Raw genomic sequence first — 20,468 nt, 5'->3', positions numbered from 1 at the left:
GTTTCCTTGCTAAACATAATCCCTTATGTTGGCCCGTAAACCAGGAAAGGGAATAAGACTGGAACTGTAAATAATACTCAAGTTAATAAAAAAAAAATAGAGAAAGAAAAAAGAATTCCATTTTGATCTTTTCTCACAGGAACTAAACCTTCTTCCCTGAGACATCATGGCCCTGGCCCCAGAATTGAGCAGACAGACAAAACTGAAAGAGGTCGCAGGGATCCCACTGATGGATCCAACTGTCAACAACTGGAGTCAGATTCAGACCTTCAAGGCAAAGCCAGATGACCTCCTCATCTGTACTTACCCTAAATCAGGTAACCTGGTAGAGTAGTAGCCCCAGCCTCATCCTCTGAGCTATCTGAACTCCTCACCTAAGTTAGAACTACCTACAGTTAGAAGCTGGCTCTTTTTGTCCCACAATGGGTGCTACTTCACATGTCTTATCCCTGGGATCTTGAAGCTTAGTCTGTACCATTCATTTTTCTTGGGAAGAGGTGAGATTTGTCTCTACTTTTTTACCTTTCCCAGAGATCCAAAGTATTTCTTCTATAGCTAACAAGATCCTGGTTAGAACAGAAGGTAAAGCCAACATCTGCATCCACACCCCTTCATTAGTATATTTGAAGAATAATCTTCTAACTCAATCTTTATGGTCTTCCCAGGGACAACATGGATTCAAGAAATTGTCAACATGATTGAGCAGAATGGGGATGTAGAGAAGTGCCAGAGAACCATCATTCAACACCGACACCCTTTTATTGAGTGGGCTCGGCCACCCCAGGCTTCAGGTAAGAGACCCTGATTCCATATATGTTCCTCTTCTGTCTAATCTCTGTCCTTGTCCCTTCATCTTCTCTTTTTCTTTCCTATCCTGTCTCTCTCCCTCCCCCTATTTGCCATTTGGAACAGCATCATGCTGTATATTAGTCCGACTTTGAACTCACTGAGATTCTCCTGCTTCTGCCTCCTGAGTGTTGGGTTAAATGTATATGCCACCCTTTCCAGATCCATTTCTTTTCTGTATTTCTACCAAATGTGAATCAGCAAGGAAGATAGATGCATATGAAGGCAAAATTCTGCCTAATGTTCTCATTATACCTTTGCTCTGGTCATGTGTAACTGCAGAATAGAGGAAGGAACAGAAATCTACTCATCAGCAGCTCACAGCCATCTGCTTTCAGTACTTTACTTTCATAACCAAGTGGTTTCTGGACAGTGTCTTATGATTCAAAACACACACACACACGCACACACACACATACACACAAACAGAAACACAAACACATGCATGCACACACATATACACACATACACATATAAACATGTGCACACATACACACACATACACACATGCACACACATATGCATGCATATAAATACACACACATACACATGTACATACATACATATGCACACACACACACACACACACACGAGGAGGCAATTACTTTGTTCAATTGAAAAGCTATTTTTCACGTAACTTTAACTGAACATTTTTCTTTTCATACATAGTTTCTAGTCTTGAGATTTCCTTGCTAAACATAATCCCTTATTGTTGTGAAATCAACTTTATCAAATTCTTAGTTCAAGAGCAGTGTGTGGCCAGACTCTTCACCAAAATATAATATAATAACCTCCAGCCCATCTCTCCATAGAGCAGTTCTGCGACCTCATGAGTGGGCCTCCACACTCTACTCTTTTTTTGGCACTGTGCTCTTCCAAAATTTCCCCAGAATTGTCTGTGAAGCTTTGCTTACAGCATTTTAGGACTTTTAAGCTCAAATTTCAGGACACATTATAAATCTGTCATGAAGCTCATCACATTGAGTCTATAGTTAGGAGCACAGACAGATGCTAATGTTTTGCTCACCTTTTTCTATTTAGTTTAATTTCCCATTGGGCTGCCAATCTGTGGGTGAACCTTTCTGGAAACCGTATTATGGATATACACACCCAGAGATACAGTTCATAGTCCAGTCAAGTTGACAATGGAAAGTAAGCATTATACCTTGTCACCTTCCAGACCTCATATCATAGAAGTAAGGTGGAACGCAAGTTTACAGCATGCCCTCCCGCTGTATGTTTATAGTTAAATGCCACTTATTATCAGTCACAATTCTAGGTTTTTAAAAGTATCTCTGCTCCTTGTTTGACAGGTTTTCAGATTATTCATATAAGAGAATCTTTACCATTTTCTGTGGATCACAGTCCAGATTCAAATGTGCCACCTAACAGAATGATTTCATGCAATCTTTGAAGCAATGCAGGACTAATTCTCTAACTTCTCCACTGCCATTATTTGAATAGCCTGATTGCTAGATTAAAGGAAAGACCTTAGGGACAGTCTGCAATATCTTTATTTCATCTTACCCCATTTTAACTCAATGATTCACAGAGAAAGTCCCTACAAGGTTTGTAAATAGAAGTGCAGAAATTACAAATCATGTATCAGAAAGGATGTAATAGAAGAAACATCACTGCACATAACCAGAGAGAAGTTTTTGATATGGCTGGAAGGGAGGTGAAAAGAGTCTGCTCACTGTTTCTTATCAGCTCTGGCTCAATAGGACAAATTTGGTTATTCTTGGCTTCAAGGTCATTATCCTCAAAATGATAAAGTGAATTCCTTGAGGTTCCAATAAGAGACTTCAGGTTTGGGTGTTGAGAGGGACACTAAGAGGAGTTTCCTTAGAGATGTAAGTCTTGTTAGGAGAATTGTTAACCCCATGGTCATACAGATAGCAGCATGAAAGAGCACTGATGAGAATCCAAGCAACATGGTAAAATATGGGAAGTCCATTCTTATAGGTCTCAGAGGAATTGGGGGGTTTCATGAACTCAGGCTGACTAATTCCTATAGAGAACGAAAAGGAGGAGGAGGAGGAGGAAGGGGGAGGAGGAGGAGGAAAGGGGAGAAGGAAGAGAAGGAGGAGGAGGAGGAGGAGGAGGAGGAGGAGGAGGAGGAGGAGGAGGAGGAATAATCTCAAGGTAGGAATGTACAACTCCAGTGATGTGTGTGGGACACATCTATTGAAGTTGAACATGCTACACAGGTGTGGGATGTGTTGTCATTAGTGGCTTTCTGTTCTCCTTGGGTCTGGTAGTTTGGGCATCTAAATTTTCTTAAAGAAGGAAGAATAGAGTCTTTCTTCCTCCTATAATTTGAGAACCAAGTGAATCTCTTAGTCTATAGATTTTAGACAAGGACATATACGTTCCTAGTGCTGGGTCGCTATTTCCTTTATAGAAAGTACAGGCTGTGCCTGTGGTGTGTGTGTGTGCTGAGGAACAGTCCTGTTTGGATTTTCTTAATAACACATACTTATCGAAGCCTCCATCCCATTTTCTACAAACTGACAGTAAATTCACTCGAAGGGAGCATCCAGGTCTTAAGCTATGTAAGCCTACAAACACGAAAGCAAAACCAATAATCCTTCTTCCACCACCCCCAATCCCCAAGGCAAAAATACGAGAATCCCTGTGTGGATGCTGGATTCCCTGAGCAGCACCTGGAGTGGATATTCTCATGTGCTGAGCATACTGTGCAATCATCTCCTGAATTGTGTTACAGGTGTGGACAAAGCCAATGCGATGCCAGCTCCAAGGATACTAAGGACCCATCTTCCCCCTCAGCTGCTGCCACCGTCTTTCTGGACAAACAACTGTAAGGTAAGACAGTAGCAGTTCCTATCGGGACTGGAGCAGGGAGCCCAGAGCCTCAGGCCTTCACAGCCTGAGTGAGTATAGCTTCCTTAGCAGTACGCTGTACCTCTGAGACCTCATACTGTGCAGTAAAGTCAAACACCATGCTAGATTTAGTAGAGTGGTTCCCCAGAGGCTTTCAAATGTGATGTGAAGGCCGAGGGCAGACTGAGGTACTGGGGATCATGTGTTCTTCAGTGAAGCAGACTGGGAGTGGGGAACGGGAACCATAGGCTGTAGGCTATAGGAGGGCTTATGGAGTGGAGCACAAAGAAGACTGAGCAGATCAAGTGCAAAGGACTGATGTTCAAAGGGTAAATCCCAGTGGAGCTGCAGAGGAGGCTTGGATGGAGCCTCAGAAGCCTCCAGGCTGCTTTCACTCTTTCTAGGATTATGTCATGTGTCCCAGTGTCTTGTCTATTGTGTTCCTGACACATTGAGGGTGTTGGACCATGGTAGGAGTATACCATAGGTATACCAAGGAGTATGCCAAGGGTACAGTAATCGTGCAGTGAGTGGAGCTGAAATTCAAGGATGAGTCAATGGCTTTTCTAAGAATAATCTTTTTCTTTTTTAAATGGAAATAGTGAAAGAAAGATAAAAAGGGACTAGAGAAATGGGCTCAGTGCTTAAGTGTATTGGCTGTTCTTCCAGAGGACAAAGGTTCAGATACTAGCTCACAACTGTCTGTAACTTCAGTACTAGGGGATATGATGCCCTCTTCTGGTTTGTATGGGTACTGCTTGCACATGGGTCATGATCATACAAGCAGGCAATGCATCAATATAAATAAAACCATCACATAATTTAAGCTTTAAGGATTGTTTTGAAAGGACTAAAGTATTTATAGATAGCAGAAATATTGGTGGAGTTCCTACAATCAAATGACTTGTATTGTCCGTAAAGGTGGGTGACGAGTGCCAATTCTATTCCTGGCATTACTGAGACCAGCTATCATGAAATCACTGAGGAATACCTCTTGATATTATCTGAGATCAAATAAGCTGAGGAAATTCCCAAGTTACAAAAAAATAAAACTGAAATAAAATTAAGAAAAGCATAATTATCATGGACCTGTGCAGTGGTATTTGATCCCCTGGATAATTCAGCAACATTAGCTTTAATGTTTGCACAGGGATTGAAACAGAACATGAACACAAGGAGATAAGAGAATGAGGAGAGAGTATAGGTATCATGGGTCATCATCTTCCATGTATATGTAGGTGGAGGAGTTGAGCTCTGTGGTACTGAGAACCGTCTTCAATGGGTATATTTTCAGTTTTGAATGAGTGAGGTTATTAAGTATATAAAACAAGCCAGAGAAAATGAACAAATAGAAAGCAGCAGGCAAATGGAAGGGTGGGGAGAGAGAGAGAGAGAGAGAGAGAGAGAGAGAGAGAGAGAGAGAGAGAGAGAGAGAAAGAGAGAGGGGGGGGGAGGGAGGGAGGGAGGGAGGGAGGGAGGGAGAGAGAGAGAGAGAGAGAGAGAGAGAGAGAGAGAGAGAGAGAGAGAGAGAGATAACAAACAACAAATCAGGTCCTCAAGCAGAAATTGCCTGGACAAGCCCTCTTGAATCTGACACTTGTTGTTCCCAGCACAGAGATTCTCAGGCAGAGCATAGAGTGTCCCTGGGCAAGGCTTCCAGGTCAAGGAACAAATCACAGTAGAAAGATAATATTACAAAGGGAGGACTCACAAACATCTAGCAAAAACTACTGATGAATCTCCATTGGGATAGCCAGTCAATTTACTCATAAAATACCCAGGCTGATCAGAATATTCCTCCAAGTAAAGGACAGGTAGGAAAGAGATAACATCAGGAGATCCTGTGCTCACACCATTTTCAAGAAACTGAGGAAGTTTAAGCATCAGCTGGAGTTTCACACTGAGGTTTCTCTCTATGGCTAAGGTTTCCAAGAGCTGATCTTCTAGTATCTCTTTCCCAATGGGCTAAACAAAGTAACACCTTTACAAAAGAGTTCACCTTCCAGATGTTCTCAGTAACTAGTTTTTTACTTGGGCTATATTGCTCTTCTCTTCCCTCCTTGTCACAGAGTTCATGGAGTAGTCTCTCCCCAGATAAGGGATCTTGGAGTACACTTAGAAAAATATATTTGGTGTTGAAGTGCGTATGGAGTAACCCAACTTCTGAAGCCAGCTTCTCGGTGAATTCAAACAACAGAAGGAAATTTACCAATATAGTAGGTGGTAAAAAAGACTGTAGGCAACTTCTGGGTAGTCTTGTGTCATCTGTCAAAGGTTTAAAAGATTAATTCCCTATTCTTACCCTGGACTATAAGCTCTTACAAATCAGCATAAGATGACCCCAGTACAAGAAACACCAGTATATCTAACAGAAATACACATGATCTTATCTGAAGAGTCATCTCAGCTCAGATCCCCAGATTACTACTGTGATCATGATCATACATTACAACATACATACATACATACATACATACATACATACATACATACAACATACATAAGGAAAGAGACCTTCATGAGGGTGTCTGCTAAAGAACAGTTCAAGTTGGCTCCTAAAAACTTCTGACAAACCTGTTATATGCAAAAATAAGAAAATGTTAATGCGGATGCTCCCAAACCCCGTGGGAGAGAGACTTCACCGCCTGGACAGGTAGGCACTCCTGAGACTTCAGAGCAGAAGAGACCACCAACATTGCCCAACCCTGCCCACATCCCTGGCCCAAGAGGAAACTGTATATGACCTCTGGGTTCCCTTGGATAAGGGCACAGCAGCAGCGGGTCAAGTGCGTCTGAGACACCCGCAGAACCTGAAGGGACCGACCAGATAAACAGTTCTCTACACCCAAATCCTGTGGGAGGGAGAGCTAAACTTTCAGAGAGGCAGACAAGCCTGGGAAACCAGAAGAGACTGCACTCTGCACACATTACTGATTCCAGAGGAAAACACCAAACGCCATCTGGAACCCTGGTGCACGGAAGCTCCTGGAAAGGGCAGCACAGAGCTTCCTAGTTGCTACCCCCACAAAGAGCTCGTAGGCAGCACCCCACAAGCAAACTTGAGCCTCAGCACCACAGGTAAGACAAACCTTCCTACTCCAAGCGACCTGCCTAGTGAACTCAGGACACAGGCCCACAGGAAGAGCTAAAGACCTGTAGATAGGAAAAACTACACGCCCGAAAGCAGAACACTCTGTTCCCATAACTGACTGAAAGAAAACAGGAAAACAGGTCTACAACACCCCTGAAACACAGGATTATAGGACAGTCTAGCCACTGTCAGAAATAGCAGAACAAAGTAACACCAGAGATAATCTGATGGTGAGAGGCAAGCGCACGAACCCAAGGAACAGAAACCAAGACTACATGGCATCATCGGAGCCCAATTCTTCCACCAAAGCAAACACTGAATATCCAAACACGCCAGAAAAGCAAGATCTAGTTTCAAAATCATATTTGATCATGACGCTGGAGGACTTCAAGAAAGATGTGAAGAACTCCCTTAGAGAAACACAGGAAAACATAAATAAACAAGTAGAAGCCTACAGAGAGGAATCACAAAAATCCCTGAAAGAATTCCAGGAAAACACAATCAAACAGTTGAAGGAATTAAAAATGGAAATAGAAGCAATCAAGAAAGAACACATGTAAACAACCCCGGATATAGGAAACCAAAAGAAGAGACAAGGAGCTGTAGATACAAGCTTCACCAACAGAATACAAGAGATGGAAGAGAGAATCTCAGGAGCAGAAGATTCTATAGAAATCATTGACTCAACTGTCAAAGATAATGTAAAGCAGAAAAAGCTACTGGTCCAAAACATACAGGAAATCCAGGACTCAATGAGAAGATCAAACCTAAGGATAATAGTTGTAGAAGAGAGTGAAGACTCCCAACTTAAAGGACCAGTAAATATCTTCAACAAAATCATAGAAGAAAACTTCCCTAACCTAAAGAAGGAGATACCCATAAGCATACAAGAAGCCCACAGAACTCCAAATAGATTGGACCAGAAAAGAAACTCCTCCCGTCACATAATAGTCAAAACACCAAACGCACAAAATAAAGAAAGAATATTAAAAGCAGTAAGGGAAAAAGGTCAAGTAACATATAAAGGCAGACCTATCAGAATCACACCAGACTTTTCTCCAGAAACTATGAAAGCCTGAAGATCCTGGACAGATGTCATACAGACCCTAAGAGAACACAAATGGCAGCCCAGGTTACTGTATCCAGCAAAACATAGATGGAGAAACCAAGATATTCCATGACAAAACCAAATTTAAACAATATCTTTCTACAAATCCAGCACTAAAAATGATAATTAATGGTAAAACCCAACATAAGGAGGCAAGCTACACCCTAGAAGAAGCAAGAAACTAATCACCTTGGCAACAAAACAAAGAGAAGAAAAAGCACACAAACATAACCTCATATCCAAATATGAATATAACAGGAAGCAATAATCACTATTCCTTAATATCTCTCAACATCAATGGACCCATCTCCCCAATAAAAAGACATAGATTAACAAACTGGATACGCAACAAGGTCCCTGCATTCTACTGCCTACAAGAAACACACCTCAGAGACAAAGACAGACACTACCTCAGAGTGAAAGGCTGGAAAACAACTTGCCGAGCAAATGGTCAGAAGAAGCACGCTGGAGTAGCCATTCTAATATCAAATAAAATCAATTTTCAACTAAAAGTCATCAAAAAAGATAAGGAAGGACACTTCATGTTCATCAAAGGAAAAATCCACTAAGATGAACTCCAATCCTAAATATCTATGCCCCAAATACAAGGGCACCTACATACGTAAAAGAAACCTTACTAAAGCTCAAAACACACATTGCACCTCACACAATAATAGTAGGAGATTTCAACACCCCACTCCCATCAATGGACAGATCATGCAAACAGAAATTAAACAGAGACAAAGACAGACTAAGATAAGTCACAAACCAAATGGACTTAACAGATATTTATAGAACATTCTATCCTAAAGGAAAAGTATATACCTTCTTCTCAGCTCCTCATGGTACTTTCTCCAAAATTGACCATATAATTGGTCAAAAAACGGGCCTCAACAGGTACAGAAAGATAGAAATCATCCCATGCGAGCTATCAGACCATCACGGCCTAAAGCTGGTATTCAATAACAAAAAGGGAAGAATGCCCACATATACGTGGAAATTGAACAATGCTCTACTCAACGATAACCTGGTCAAGGAAGAAATAAAGAAAGATATTAAAGACTTCTTAGAATTTAATGCAAATGAAGGTACAACATACCCAAACTTATGGGACACAATGAAAGCTGTGCTAAGAGGAAAACTCATACCTCTGAGTGCCTGCAGAAAGAAACAGGAAAGAGCATATGTCACCAGCTTGACATCACACCTAAAAGCTCTAGAACACAAAGAAGCAAATACACCCAGGAGAAGTAGAAAGCAGGAAATAATCAAACTCAGAGCTGAAATCAACCAAGTAGAAACAAAAAGGACCATAGAAAGGATCAACAGTACCGAAAGTTGGTTCTTTGAGAAAATCAACAAGATAGATAAACCCTTAGCCAGACTAACGAGAGGACACAGAGAGTGTGTCCAAATTAACAAAATCAGAAATGAAAAGGGAGACATAACTACAGATTCAGAGGAAATTCAAAAAATCATCAGATCTTACTATAAAAGCTTATATTCAACAAAACTTGAAAATCTGCAGGATATGGACAATTTCCTAGACAGATACCAGGTACCGAAGTTAAATCAGGAACAGATAAACCAGTTAAACAACCCCATAACTCCTAAGGAAATAGAAGCAGTCATTAAAGGTCTCCCAACCAAAAAGAGCCCAGATCCAGACGAGTTTAGTGCAGAATTCTATCATACCTTCATAGAAGACCTCGTACCAATATTATCCAAACTATTCCACAAAATTGAAACAGATGGAGCACTACCAAATTCCTTCTATGAAGCCACAATTACTCTTATACCTAAACCACACAAAGACCCAACAAAGAAAGAGAACTTCAGACCAATTTCCCTTATGAATATCGACGTAAAAATACTCAATAAAATTCTGGCAAACCGAATCCAAGAGCACATCAAAACAATCACCCATCATGATCAAGTCGGCTTCATCCCAGGCATGCAGGGATGGTTTAATATACAGAAAACTGATTTATTTCAGTTAATTTTATACCCAGCCACTATGCTGAAGTTGTCTATCAGCTTCAGTAGTTCTCTGGTGGAACTTTCAACCACCATGATTTTTTCAACGTGATCCATTATATAAACAAACTGAAAGAACAAAAGCACATGATCATTTCATTAGATGCTGAGAAAGCATTTGACAAAATTCCACACCCTTTCATGATAAAGGTCCTGGAAAGAATAGGAATTCAAGGCCCATACCTAAACATAGTAAAAGCCATATACAGCAAACCAGTTGCTAACATTAAACTAAATGGAGAGAAACTTGAAGCAGTCCCACTAAAATCAGGGACTAGACAAGGTTGCCCACTCTCTCCCTACTTATTCAATATAGTTCTTGAAGTTCTAGCCAGAGCTATTAGAAAACAAAAGGAGGTCAAGGGGATAGAGATCGGAAAAGAAGAAGTCAAAATATCACTATTTGCAGATGATATGATAGTATATTTAAGTGATCCCAAAAGTTCCACCAGAGAACTACTGAAGCTGATAGACAACTTCAGCATAGTGGCTGGGTATAAAATTAACTGAAATAAATCAGTAGCCTTCCTCTACACAAAAGAGAAACAAGCCGAGAAAGAAATTAGGGAAACGACACCCTTCATAATAGACCCAAATAATATAAAGTACCTCAGTGTGACTTTAAACAAGCAAGTAAAAGATCTGTACAATAAGAACTTCAAGAACCTGAAGAAAGAAATTGAAGAAGACCTCAGAAGATGGAAAGGTCTCCCATGCTCATGGATTGGCAGGACTAATATAGTAAAAATGGCCATTTTACCAAAAGCGATCTACAGATTCAATGCAATCCCCATCAAAATACCAATCCAATTCTTCAAAGAGTTAGACAGAACAATTTGCAAATTCATCTGGAATAAGAAAAAACCCAGGATAGCTAAAACTATCCTCAACAATAAAAGGACTTCAGGGGGAATCACTATCCCTGAACTCAAGCAGTATTACAGAGCAATAGTGATAAAAACTGCATGGTATTGGTACAGAGACAAACAGATAGACCAATGGAACAGAATTGAAGACCCAGAAATGAACCCACACACCTATGGGCACTTGATTTTTGATAAAGGAGCCAAAAGCAGCCAATGGAAAAAAGATAGCATTTTCAGCAAATGGTGCTGGTTCAACTGGAGGTCAACATGGAGAAGAATGCAGATCAATCAATGCTTATCACCCTGTACAAAGCTTAAGTCCAAGTGGATCAAGGACCTCCACATCAAACTAGATACACTCAAACTAATAGAAGAAAAACTAGGGAAGCATCTGGAACACATGGGCACTGGAAAAAATTTCCTGAACAAAACACCAGTGGCTTACGCTCTAAGATCAAGAATCGACAACTGGGATCTCATAAAACTGCAAAGCTTCTGTAAGGCAAAGGACACTGTGGTTAGGACAAAACGGCAACCAACAGATTGGGAAAAGATCTTTACCAATCCTACAACAGATAGAGGCCTTATATCCAAAATATACAAAGAACTCAAGAAGTTAGACCGCAGGGAGACAAATAACCCTATTAAAAAATGGGGTTCAGAGCTAAACAAAGAATTCACAGCTGAGGAACGCTGAATGGCTGAGAAACACCTAAAGAAATGTTCAACATCTTTAGTCATAAGGGAAATGCAAATCAAAACAACCCTGAGATTTCACCTCACACCAGTGAGAATGGCTAAGATCAAAACCTCAGGTGACAGCAAATGCTGGCAAGGATGGGGAGAAAGAGGAACACTCCTCCATTGTTGGTGGGATTGCAGACTGGTACAACCATTCTGGAAATCAGTATGGAGGTTCCTCGGAAAATTGGACATTGAACTGCCTGAGGATCCAGCTATACCTCTCTTGGGCATATACCCAAAAGATGCCGCAACAGATAAAAAAGACACGTGCTCCACTATTTTATAGCCTTATTTATAATAGCCAGAAGCTGGAAAGAACCCAGATGCCCTTCAACAGAGGAATGGATACAGAAAGTGTGGTACACCTACACAATGGAATATTACTCAGCTATCAAACACAATGACTTTATGAAATTCGTAGGCAAATGGTTGGAACTGGAAAATATCATCCTGAGTGAGATAACCCAATCACAGAAAAACACACATGGTATGCACTCATTGATAAGTGGCTATTAGCCCAAATGCTTGAATTACCCTAGATGCCTAGAACACTTGAAACTCAATACGGGTGATCAAAATGTGAAATCTTCACTCCTTCTTTGAAAGGGGAACAAGAATATCCTTGGCAGGGAATAGAGAAGCAAAGATTAAAACAGAACCAGAGGAACACCCATTCAGAGCCTGCCACACATGTGGCCCATACATATACAGCCACCCAATTAGACAAGATGGATGAAGCAAAGAAGTGCAGGCAGACAGGAGCTGGATGTAGATCTCCTCTGAGAGACACAGCCAGAATACAGCAAATACAGAGGCGAATGCCAGCAGCAAACCACTGAACTGAGAATAGGACCTTCATTGAAGAAATCAGAGAAAGAACTGGAAAGCTTGAAGGGTCTCGAGACACCATATGAACAACAATGCCAAGCAACCAGAGCATCCAGGGACTAAGCCACTACCTAAAGACTATACATGGACTGACCCTGTACTCTGACCAAATAGATAGCATTGAATACCCTAGTAAGATCATCAGTGTAAGGGGAAGCCCTGGATCCTGCTAAGACTGAACCCCCAGTGAACGTGATTACTGGAGGGAGGGCGGCAATGGTGGGAGGATGCGGAGGGGAACACCAATAAAGAAGGGGAGGGGGAGGGATTAGGGGGATGTTGGCCCGTAAACCGGGAAATGGAATAACACTCCAAATGGAAATAAGAAATACTCAAGTTAAAAAAGTAAATAAATAAATAAACAAACAAAAAAAGTGACAAAAAACGAAAATGTTAATGCTGTACCAAATAGATCATTGTATCAAATATGACATAAAGAAAGAAGATGTGACTTTAGGTTGAATCATCAAATAAAGCAATGGTGTTTTATAATTGCTTACACATATATGTATATATCATCATATATTATATACATTATATATTATATATACATATTTAACGATTTATATATACAACACAGAAAATTAAAAACCAGAACGAGCCTAACCCTCAGACTGTGTGCATCAGAATAGAGAAATGTATGGACTTGGAAAGGGATGAATGAGGGCTGAGGAAAGGTGAGAGTTATGCCATGTGGCTGGAAAGCACATCCCTGAAAAGGAAAGATGAAACTCCTAAAATGTCAGTCAATACTGAGGTGAAAGACAGCCTGAGTACAAAGTGCAAGAATTAAATTAAAAAATAAATAAATAATCTGACACTTTAGAAAATTCTTTCCATTGGTGCACAGCAGCATTTTGACTTGGAGAATACATGGGCAAGATAACAAAGTCTCCCAACAGGGTCCTTATTGAAATGCACCTAGTGTTTGCTTATTCTGTGTAGAAACACACAGATTTTAAAGTGATCATCATGGAAGAAAGTGTGTGCTCATATCAAGTAGGATCCACGGTGCTGCTCCACGCCAAAACAGCAGGTGGAGCAATTGCTTTCTCAGAAATCAGGCTGAGGTTTCTGGAAGGCTCAGTGGCTCTGTAGTTGATTCAGAGTATGTAGAGGAAGAGTTTGCCCCTGATAACAAAAGGGAAATCAAGAATTGAGATAAATTTTAATGAGTTAGGGCTGGGCTGGGAGTACCATAATTGGTGACATTGCTCTAGGCTGAGTCTCAGTGCCAGGGCAGGAGAGCTGAGCATTCCCCAAAAGGACTCACCCAGAGGGAGAACTAGGGAGTTCCAATATTTGTGTTCCTTTAACTCACCTCTCTTCTTCTCCAAAGTACCTTTATGTGGCTCGAAACGCCAAAGACTGCATGGTTTCCTACTACCACTTCTACAGAATGTGCCAGGTGCTCCCCAATCCAGGCACCTGGAATGAGTATTTTGAAACCTTCATCAATGGAAAAGGTAAATAAAAATGCATTGTCCCTCTGTGGTTTTACCCCGATTAGGCTGAGCTGAGAGAACAACCCCTGACAGTTGATCCCCCAGAGTTTCCTGTGCCTCCTATCCTGGCCTCTATTTGGGGATTCCCGACCTATAGACTTTCCTCAGCCTGTGTGACCCTGTCATAATATCAGGGTGCAAGTGATTGTGCATAATCAATATGAAGCCACTTTAATTCTCATATTAAAGAAAAGCCCCCAATACTGACAGAAACTACGTGACCTCAGAATCGAGCAGCTCAGTGATGCTGGGAAATATCTAATACAGAATTTTTCCTTCTCTGATGTACCTGAAGCCAGAAAAAAGAAAAAAAGAAAGAAAGAAAGAGAGAGAGAGAGACAGAGAGACAGAGACAGAGACAGAGAGTGAGACAGAGAGAGAGAGAGAAAGAAAGAAAGAAAGAAAGAAAGAAAGAAAGAAAGAGAGAGAGAAAGAGAGAGAGAAAGAGAGAGAGAAAGAAAAAGAAAAAAGGAAAGTCAAACTTTCCTGACTTGGAAGGTTTGTGTCCATGAAAACAATTCTTGTTTTTCACAGTAAGTTGGGGATCTTGGTTTGACCATGTGAAAGGATGGTGGGAAATTCGAGACAGATACCAGATTCTCTTCCTCTTCTATGAAGACATGAAGAGGGTAAGTAAATTACTTCTTCAGCATCAGGAACAGGGAAGCTGCTTTAGGAATGTGGTTCTGACAGAGATGTCTGGAAAAATGTGATAGTGTGAAAACTCTTTTCCAGTCCAACTAATGCTACCCTCACTCACAGGACCCAAAGCGTGAAATCCAGAAGGTAATGCAGTTCATGGGCAAGAATTTGGATGAAGAGGTCGTGGATAAAATAGTCCTGGAGACATCGTTTGAGAAAATGAAAGACAATCCTTTGACAAATTTTTCTACAATCCCCAAGACTATCATGGACCAGTCCATTTCCCCTTTCATGAGAAAAGGTCTGTGGGGCTTATTTATCTCTAATTCTGAGGCAGTCCCTCTCCAATCCACATATTGTGATTCTAAGAAAGCTAGAGATTTGTTCCTAGTGTACAAGAAGCTCTACAAAGCAAGTCTTACAGATAACTAAGACAGACTCCCCTTGGTGCACACCTCCTTGGGATCCCTGCCTGCGGTTAGACTCATCAGAGCTGACATCTAGTTTGATTCTGTCTCCAAATCATGACTCATGACACTTTCAGGACTTTCAGCATGTATTACTGAGACCCAGGCCCTTAATGCTTCCTAGATTTTGAAAGAAAAAAATCTGATTATCCCTGGTGATTCACTTTTAAGTGGGGAATGTTATTTTTTAAAGTTAGTATACTCAGTAACTTTCTAAAACTCAACAGTTCGATGATTTCACACAGATCCTCAGTAAACCCACTTTCCAAAAAGGTAGGTACAGAATGAAACCCATCCCACTGTCTCATTAACATCTGCACTTTTTTCCACTGCTATGCAACCAGGACTAGGTTTTATAAACAGCTGCAGAACTTTTTTTCTTTTACTTTCAGCACATGAGTTAATCCATTGCCCTTGCAGTATTCCCTCTTTCTCTCTTAGACTTTGGTAAGGTTTGAGAAGCACCCTTTTTCCCAGTCTATCCATGTCCACTCTTCTCTGCACTCACTTGTGTTTGCTTCTTTGCTTGCTTGCTTTGGCCATAAAAACACAACTAAGAATACCATGACAGAAACCTGTTCACTAACACAAACCGTGATTACCTTACATACTTTCGCTTACCAGAATATGAGCTATCCCTCCAGGAAAAGAAATACTGACCTCTACGCATGACTGTCTATACAGGACTCATGGATATCCTGTTATTCTTCCAAGTATTTCTCTTATTCTAGATATTGTGTCCATATTTTTATGATTAATGCTACAATGAACATTTCTTGTTCATCAAGTTGGATAATTTTCTTTAAGAATCACAAGTGTTACAGTGATTATCTCTCTAAAATTATTTAAAATAATAAAAATAGAATCTCGTTCCAATAACATAATCTACTAAAAACAATTCATAGAAATAAACGATGCAGTTCAATACATTCTTACAAACAAATAAAACTAAGTGATCAAAGTAAAAAGAATTCCATCAGCTTGGTTGATATCCTGCCATATCCTTTGCAGGCAATCTTTCCTTCAGAAGAAAATATTCCCATTTCTCACTGTAAGTTGGTTTTGTTTGTTCTTAGGTGGCATATACTTGGAGTGTCACAATATGTATTTTCTTATGCCCCAGATCTCTGGCCAGTATAACATCTTAAGATCTCCTTGTATGGCTATATGTCTACCATTCCTTCATTTTTATAATTGTTACTACCTAATATGTGTGTGTAGCACAGTAGAGCCAAGATTCTGGGTCACATTGAATTGATTGATTTTATTTAGATGCCAGAGCCCCTGCACAAAGACAACTAAACCCCCTTCTCATTAAGGAGAGGTAAAGTGGTGAGGAATTGAGCTCCTCTCAGGACAGCACCAATGTGGGTACTGCACACTCCAGTCAGGGATACAGTCTGTCAACCACACACTGATGCTTTTGTCTGGCCTTTGTCCTTTAGGAATTGTGGGTGATTGGAAAAACCACTTTACTGTGGCCCAGAATGAGAGGTTTGATGAAATCTATGAGCAAAAGTTGGATGGAACCTCTCTAAACTTCTGCACGGAACTCTGATCAAGATGAGAAGATAGACATCAAGGACAGGAGTCCGTCTGCAAGCCTCAATCCAGCCAAAGGAAGATCAGAAAGCAAACTGTAAATGCCAAGGACTGTGACACCGACTCTGTTATTACTGACATCACATTACAATTCACAAAATCATATTATGTCCAGTGTATACTTTCTCCACTATTCAGTACAAATCAGTAAGATGGCTTAATAAGCTAATAAATAAACAAACTTGAATAGTATAAATTTTATGATGACATCTTTCTAGGAGGTATAGCCTATATTCTAACTCTAAATAACTATCTTATGCACAAAAACACAAATATTAGAAATCATCTAAATGAATGTACAGAAATTCCTAATGTCTTTCTGCTCAATCGGTATTTTTCATGGTTACAGTGGGAAGACTCAGTTTGTAGACAACTTGTTGCAACATGCTCACTGGAACATTTTCTACCTGGTAGGAGGAAATTGAGGGAAGGACTTCAAGGAGATGTCAGAAATCCAAATCTTAATAAACAGAATCCTAGTTCTGGAGCATAAAAGAAACAGAAGAAAGGCATGAGGGTGACCTTTGGAAAGCACAAATTGTGTCTTGAAAAAAGCAGAATGGATGCTTGGTGTTCAACTTGCAGCCAGTTGAGTTTTGATCTCCTGTCATCTCTTCTGAGGAACAGCTTGTACTTTTGCCCACTTTAGCAGAGTCCATCTGCATTTGCTTGCCAGCATACTTCCTTCCACCTCCCACTCGCTCCATGTCTTGGGCATCCTTTTACTCCCAGTAACCAGGCAATATGGAGAACACAGCATGTTGCACGATGGCTCGGAAGACGGAAAGGCAAACACGTTTCGGGTCACAAATTCTCAGCACTTACCCTTTCACTTTAGTTGCAGATGTCAGCACTGCTAAGCTGAGATCAGCAGGAGCAGCCTGTGGTATGAGCAGGATATATATGTGAGTTCAGGGTACCTAGCATGAGCTAGAATGACATTTGCTTTCTATCACTCAAATGTACACTTTCTCCTAAATGTTGAGGACGTGGGCACAGCATGTGTTACTACCAGCAAGAGCTATGAGAAGGTGTAGTAGAAGTTAGTGGATGGAAGCTAAGAAACTGGAACATGGCCTAGAAGAAAATGAGTGCTCCTGGCCCTGGGTCTTCCTTTCCCTTGTTTCTTGGCCATGAAAAATTCAATAAAATGAGGTGGTTAGTTTTGCTTTGCCATTTACCCTCACCATGATATTCTGTCCATCTCTCCACAGAATGTAAATTCCAAACCCAAGAGCTAAAATAAAGCTTCTGTCTTTATAAGTTGCTTTCCCCAGATATTGTTATAATGAAAGAAAGCTCACTAATACATTCCCAATGATGTGGTTATAAAATACTAGAAAAGTCTGAAATTTTGTTGAACTTATAGACAATCGCTTGGTTACTGCCGAAATCTAACCATATGTGTATAGTTAATTAACAATGTCTATTATATTAAAAAATTATATCCTAATTGTATTGTAAATTTTTATTGTTTGCTTCTAAGTCTTGAAATTATTCAAAGTTTCTCTAGGTAGAGAGTCCCCTCTTACAATCCAAACTAAACTGAAGTCCCTACATCTGCCTCCTTTCAGGGTTAAGTTCATAAGAGCCCAGAGTCACTCTAGCCTATAAAAGGAATGACTCTGGTCTCCAACCATCTACTGGTTAACTGTAGATTTAAGGTAAACTTTGGAAACATAATAGTGTCGAACTTAAGCCTCTTTTGGCTTTATTTTTCTGGGAGTTTCCTTTGTATTCAGAAATTAAAATAGCAGAACTTGAAAGAGATAAATGGTAAAACATACTATGTTGGCTTTGTACACGATTGTATTCATAATTTACCCATTGGCAATTTTTAACTATTACTTTTAGAGAAAAGAATTAATCAAGTAAATGAAACATTACATCAGAAGAGTAGTTAAGTAACTGTTAGAACGTTTATAAACATTTTAGTTTTACTAGCATTGACTTATGATTATTTTACTAGCACATCTCTATATACACAAAATTCAATAAAAGAGTTTCAGTTACTCCATTTGTTTGCTATCAATCATTTATTTATTTCTGCTCATGATAAATACTGATAACAGACTGGGTGCAGGAAAATGGATAGTAAAAATGATTCAGTCCAGTTTAAGAATGAGCCAATTAATAAGCTCATGCAACCTTCCTCGGCAGACCTCTCTTACATCTGGTATCACTAAAACCTTGAGGTCTCCAATGCTTTTTGTACTTCATGGTTACAGCTTTACTCTTGGATTTTGGGGGTACTGTTGAGGATCAGGGATCCATCCCCTTCTGTGGCAGTCTCAGTTCAGACTGACACCTTTTAAACAAATGTGCATGTTCAGAAGTTGAAGTCTGCTATAGGTGGAGTTTTTCCTCAGTGTATGTTCATATCATCCCACAGCAGAGCAGGGGATTACAGGTAACAATCTCAGCCTCTTTTTCAGCATACACCTTAGCTGAAATTTTCACTTTGTCTTTTCCTAGTCAGTAATCTGCAGATTTTTTTCCAATCTGTCTATCCAACAGTTGCTCTTTTTCACCACAGATGTAGACAAGAGTTCAGAAGAAGCCACAGCATAGCCTAAATGCTCTCTTGTCTTGAAATTACCTGTGCCAACTAATTAGTTCCTAATTATTTGATTTAATTTTCAGTTTAAGTGCTCAATTCTTAGCATCCATTCGTGAATTCAAGTACACCTAAGTTCATAATAGAAGCATTTTTACAGCTTTACTCATATATTGACCCTTAAACACAGATAGTAGGAGACTTCAATACCCTACTCAGTTGACATGTCATACAGACAAAACTAAATAGAGAAATACCAGAGCTAACTGACATCGAAAACTAAATGGATCTGACAAATATTTACAGAACATTTCACCCAAATACAAAGTAATATACTTTCTTCTTTGCACATCATAGAACTTTCTCCAAAATTGATCACATACTTAGACGCAAAGTCTTCACATACAAGAAAGTTGAAATAACTCTCTACATTCTGTCTATCACAAGAGAAGCTGGATACCAACAATAGAAAAATGAAACAAAAAACTAAAAGACAGAAATCTTTACAAACTCATGGTAAAAGAACAGGTCACTACTGAATGAAAGCAAGTCAAGCTAGAAATTAAGAAAGAAATTAAACACTTTCTAGAATTGAATGAAAATGGTTACTCTACATGTTCACACTTAAAGGACACAATAAAGACAGTTCTCAGAGGAACTAAGTGCTTCACAGGGTTGTTAAGAGCTGCTATATTAGAAACTGTGAGCATACCTGAAAGCTATAGCATAAAAGAAAGAAATCACAACCAAAAGAAGGAGATGGCAAGAAATAATCAAAGTCAGGGCTGAAGTAAATAAATTTGGAACAAATACAAAGAATCAATGTAACAAAAGGTTGATTTTTTGACAAAATCAGCAAGATTGACAAACTCTTAGTCAAATTAAATAAAAGACAGAGAGAAAATATCCAAAGTACCATGATTAGAAATGAAAAGAGAGAGATAACAACAGAAACTGAGAAAATCCAGAGAATCATAAGGAAATATATTAAAAACTTGCACTCCACAATTTGGAAAATCTTTTAAAAAAAGAATTTTCTTTTTCTAAATTTCATTTATTTTATTGGATATTTTATGTGTTTAAATTTCAAATGTTATCCCCTTTCTCAGTACAACCCCTTTGCCATCACTCCTAATGCTCCCCTTCCCATCCACCCACTATGCTTCACTACACTGGCATTCCTCTACACTAGGAAATGAGCCTTCACAAGACAAAGGTCTTCTCTTCCTTTTGATACCAGTCGATGCATTCCTCTGCTACATATGCAGCTG

The 20,468-nt window shown here is 39.8% G+C and overlaps 1 protein-coding gene across 12 annotated transcripts in view; it reads left to right on the top strand.

Moving 5' to 3' along the window:
- Positions 1-18,657, top strand: part of LOC148003332 (sulfotransferase 1C2A-like) — a 31,240-nt gene extending 12,583 nt beyond the window's left edge. For 11 of the 12 annotated variants that reach the window (XM_087568292.1, XM_087568297.1, XM_087568299.1 and 8 more), the window contains 7 exons: positions 140-317; positions 666-791; positions 3,575-3,672; positions 13,764-13,890; positions 14,464-14,558; positions 14,692-14,872; positions 16,484-18,657. In XM_087568292.1, the coding sequence (XP_087424418.1) occupies positions 167-317; positions 666-791; positions 3,575-3,672; positions 13,764-13,890; positions 14,464-14,558; positions 14,692-14,872; positions 16,484-16,596 (891 nt within the window). In that variant the 5' untranslated portion in view covers positions 140-166 and the 3' untranslated portion in view covers positions 16,597-18,657. Of the gene's footprint in view, positions 1-139; positions 318-665; positions 792-3,574; positions 3,673-5,759; positions 5,907-13,763; positions 13,891-14,463; positions 14,559-14,691; positions 14,873-16,483 lie in introns of all 12 variants that reach the window. The other variant, XM_087568304.1, reaches the window with a different exon arrangement.
- The last annotated feature ends 1,811 nt before the right edge of the window (positions 18,658-20,468 follow it).

The sequence above is a fragment of the Rattus norvegicus genome, chromosome 9, assembly GCF_021556685.1.
Source record: "Rattus norvegicus strain SHRSP/BbbUtx chromosome 9, alternate assembly SHRSP_T2T, whole genome shotgun sequence".
In the NCBI taxonomy this organism is placed as follows: domain Eukaryota; kingdom Metazoa; phylum Chordata; class Mammalia; order Rodentia; family Muridae; genus Rattus; species Rattus norvegicus.
Note: the sequence above shows the minus strand (reverse complement) of the source record. Positions and strands in the feature narration are given on the sequence as shown.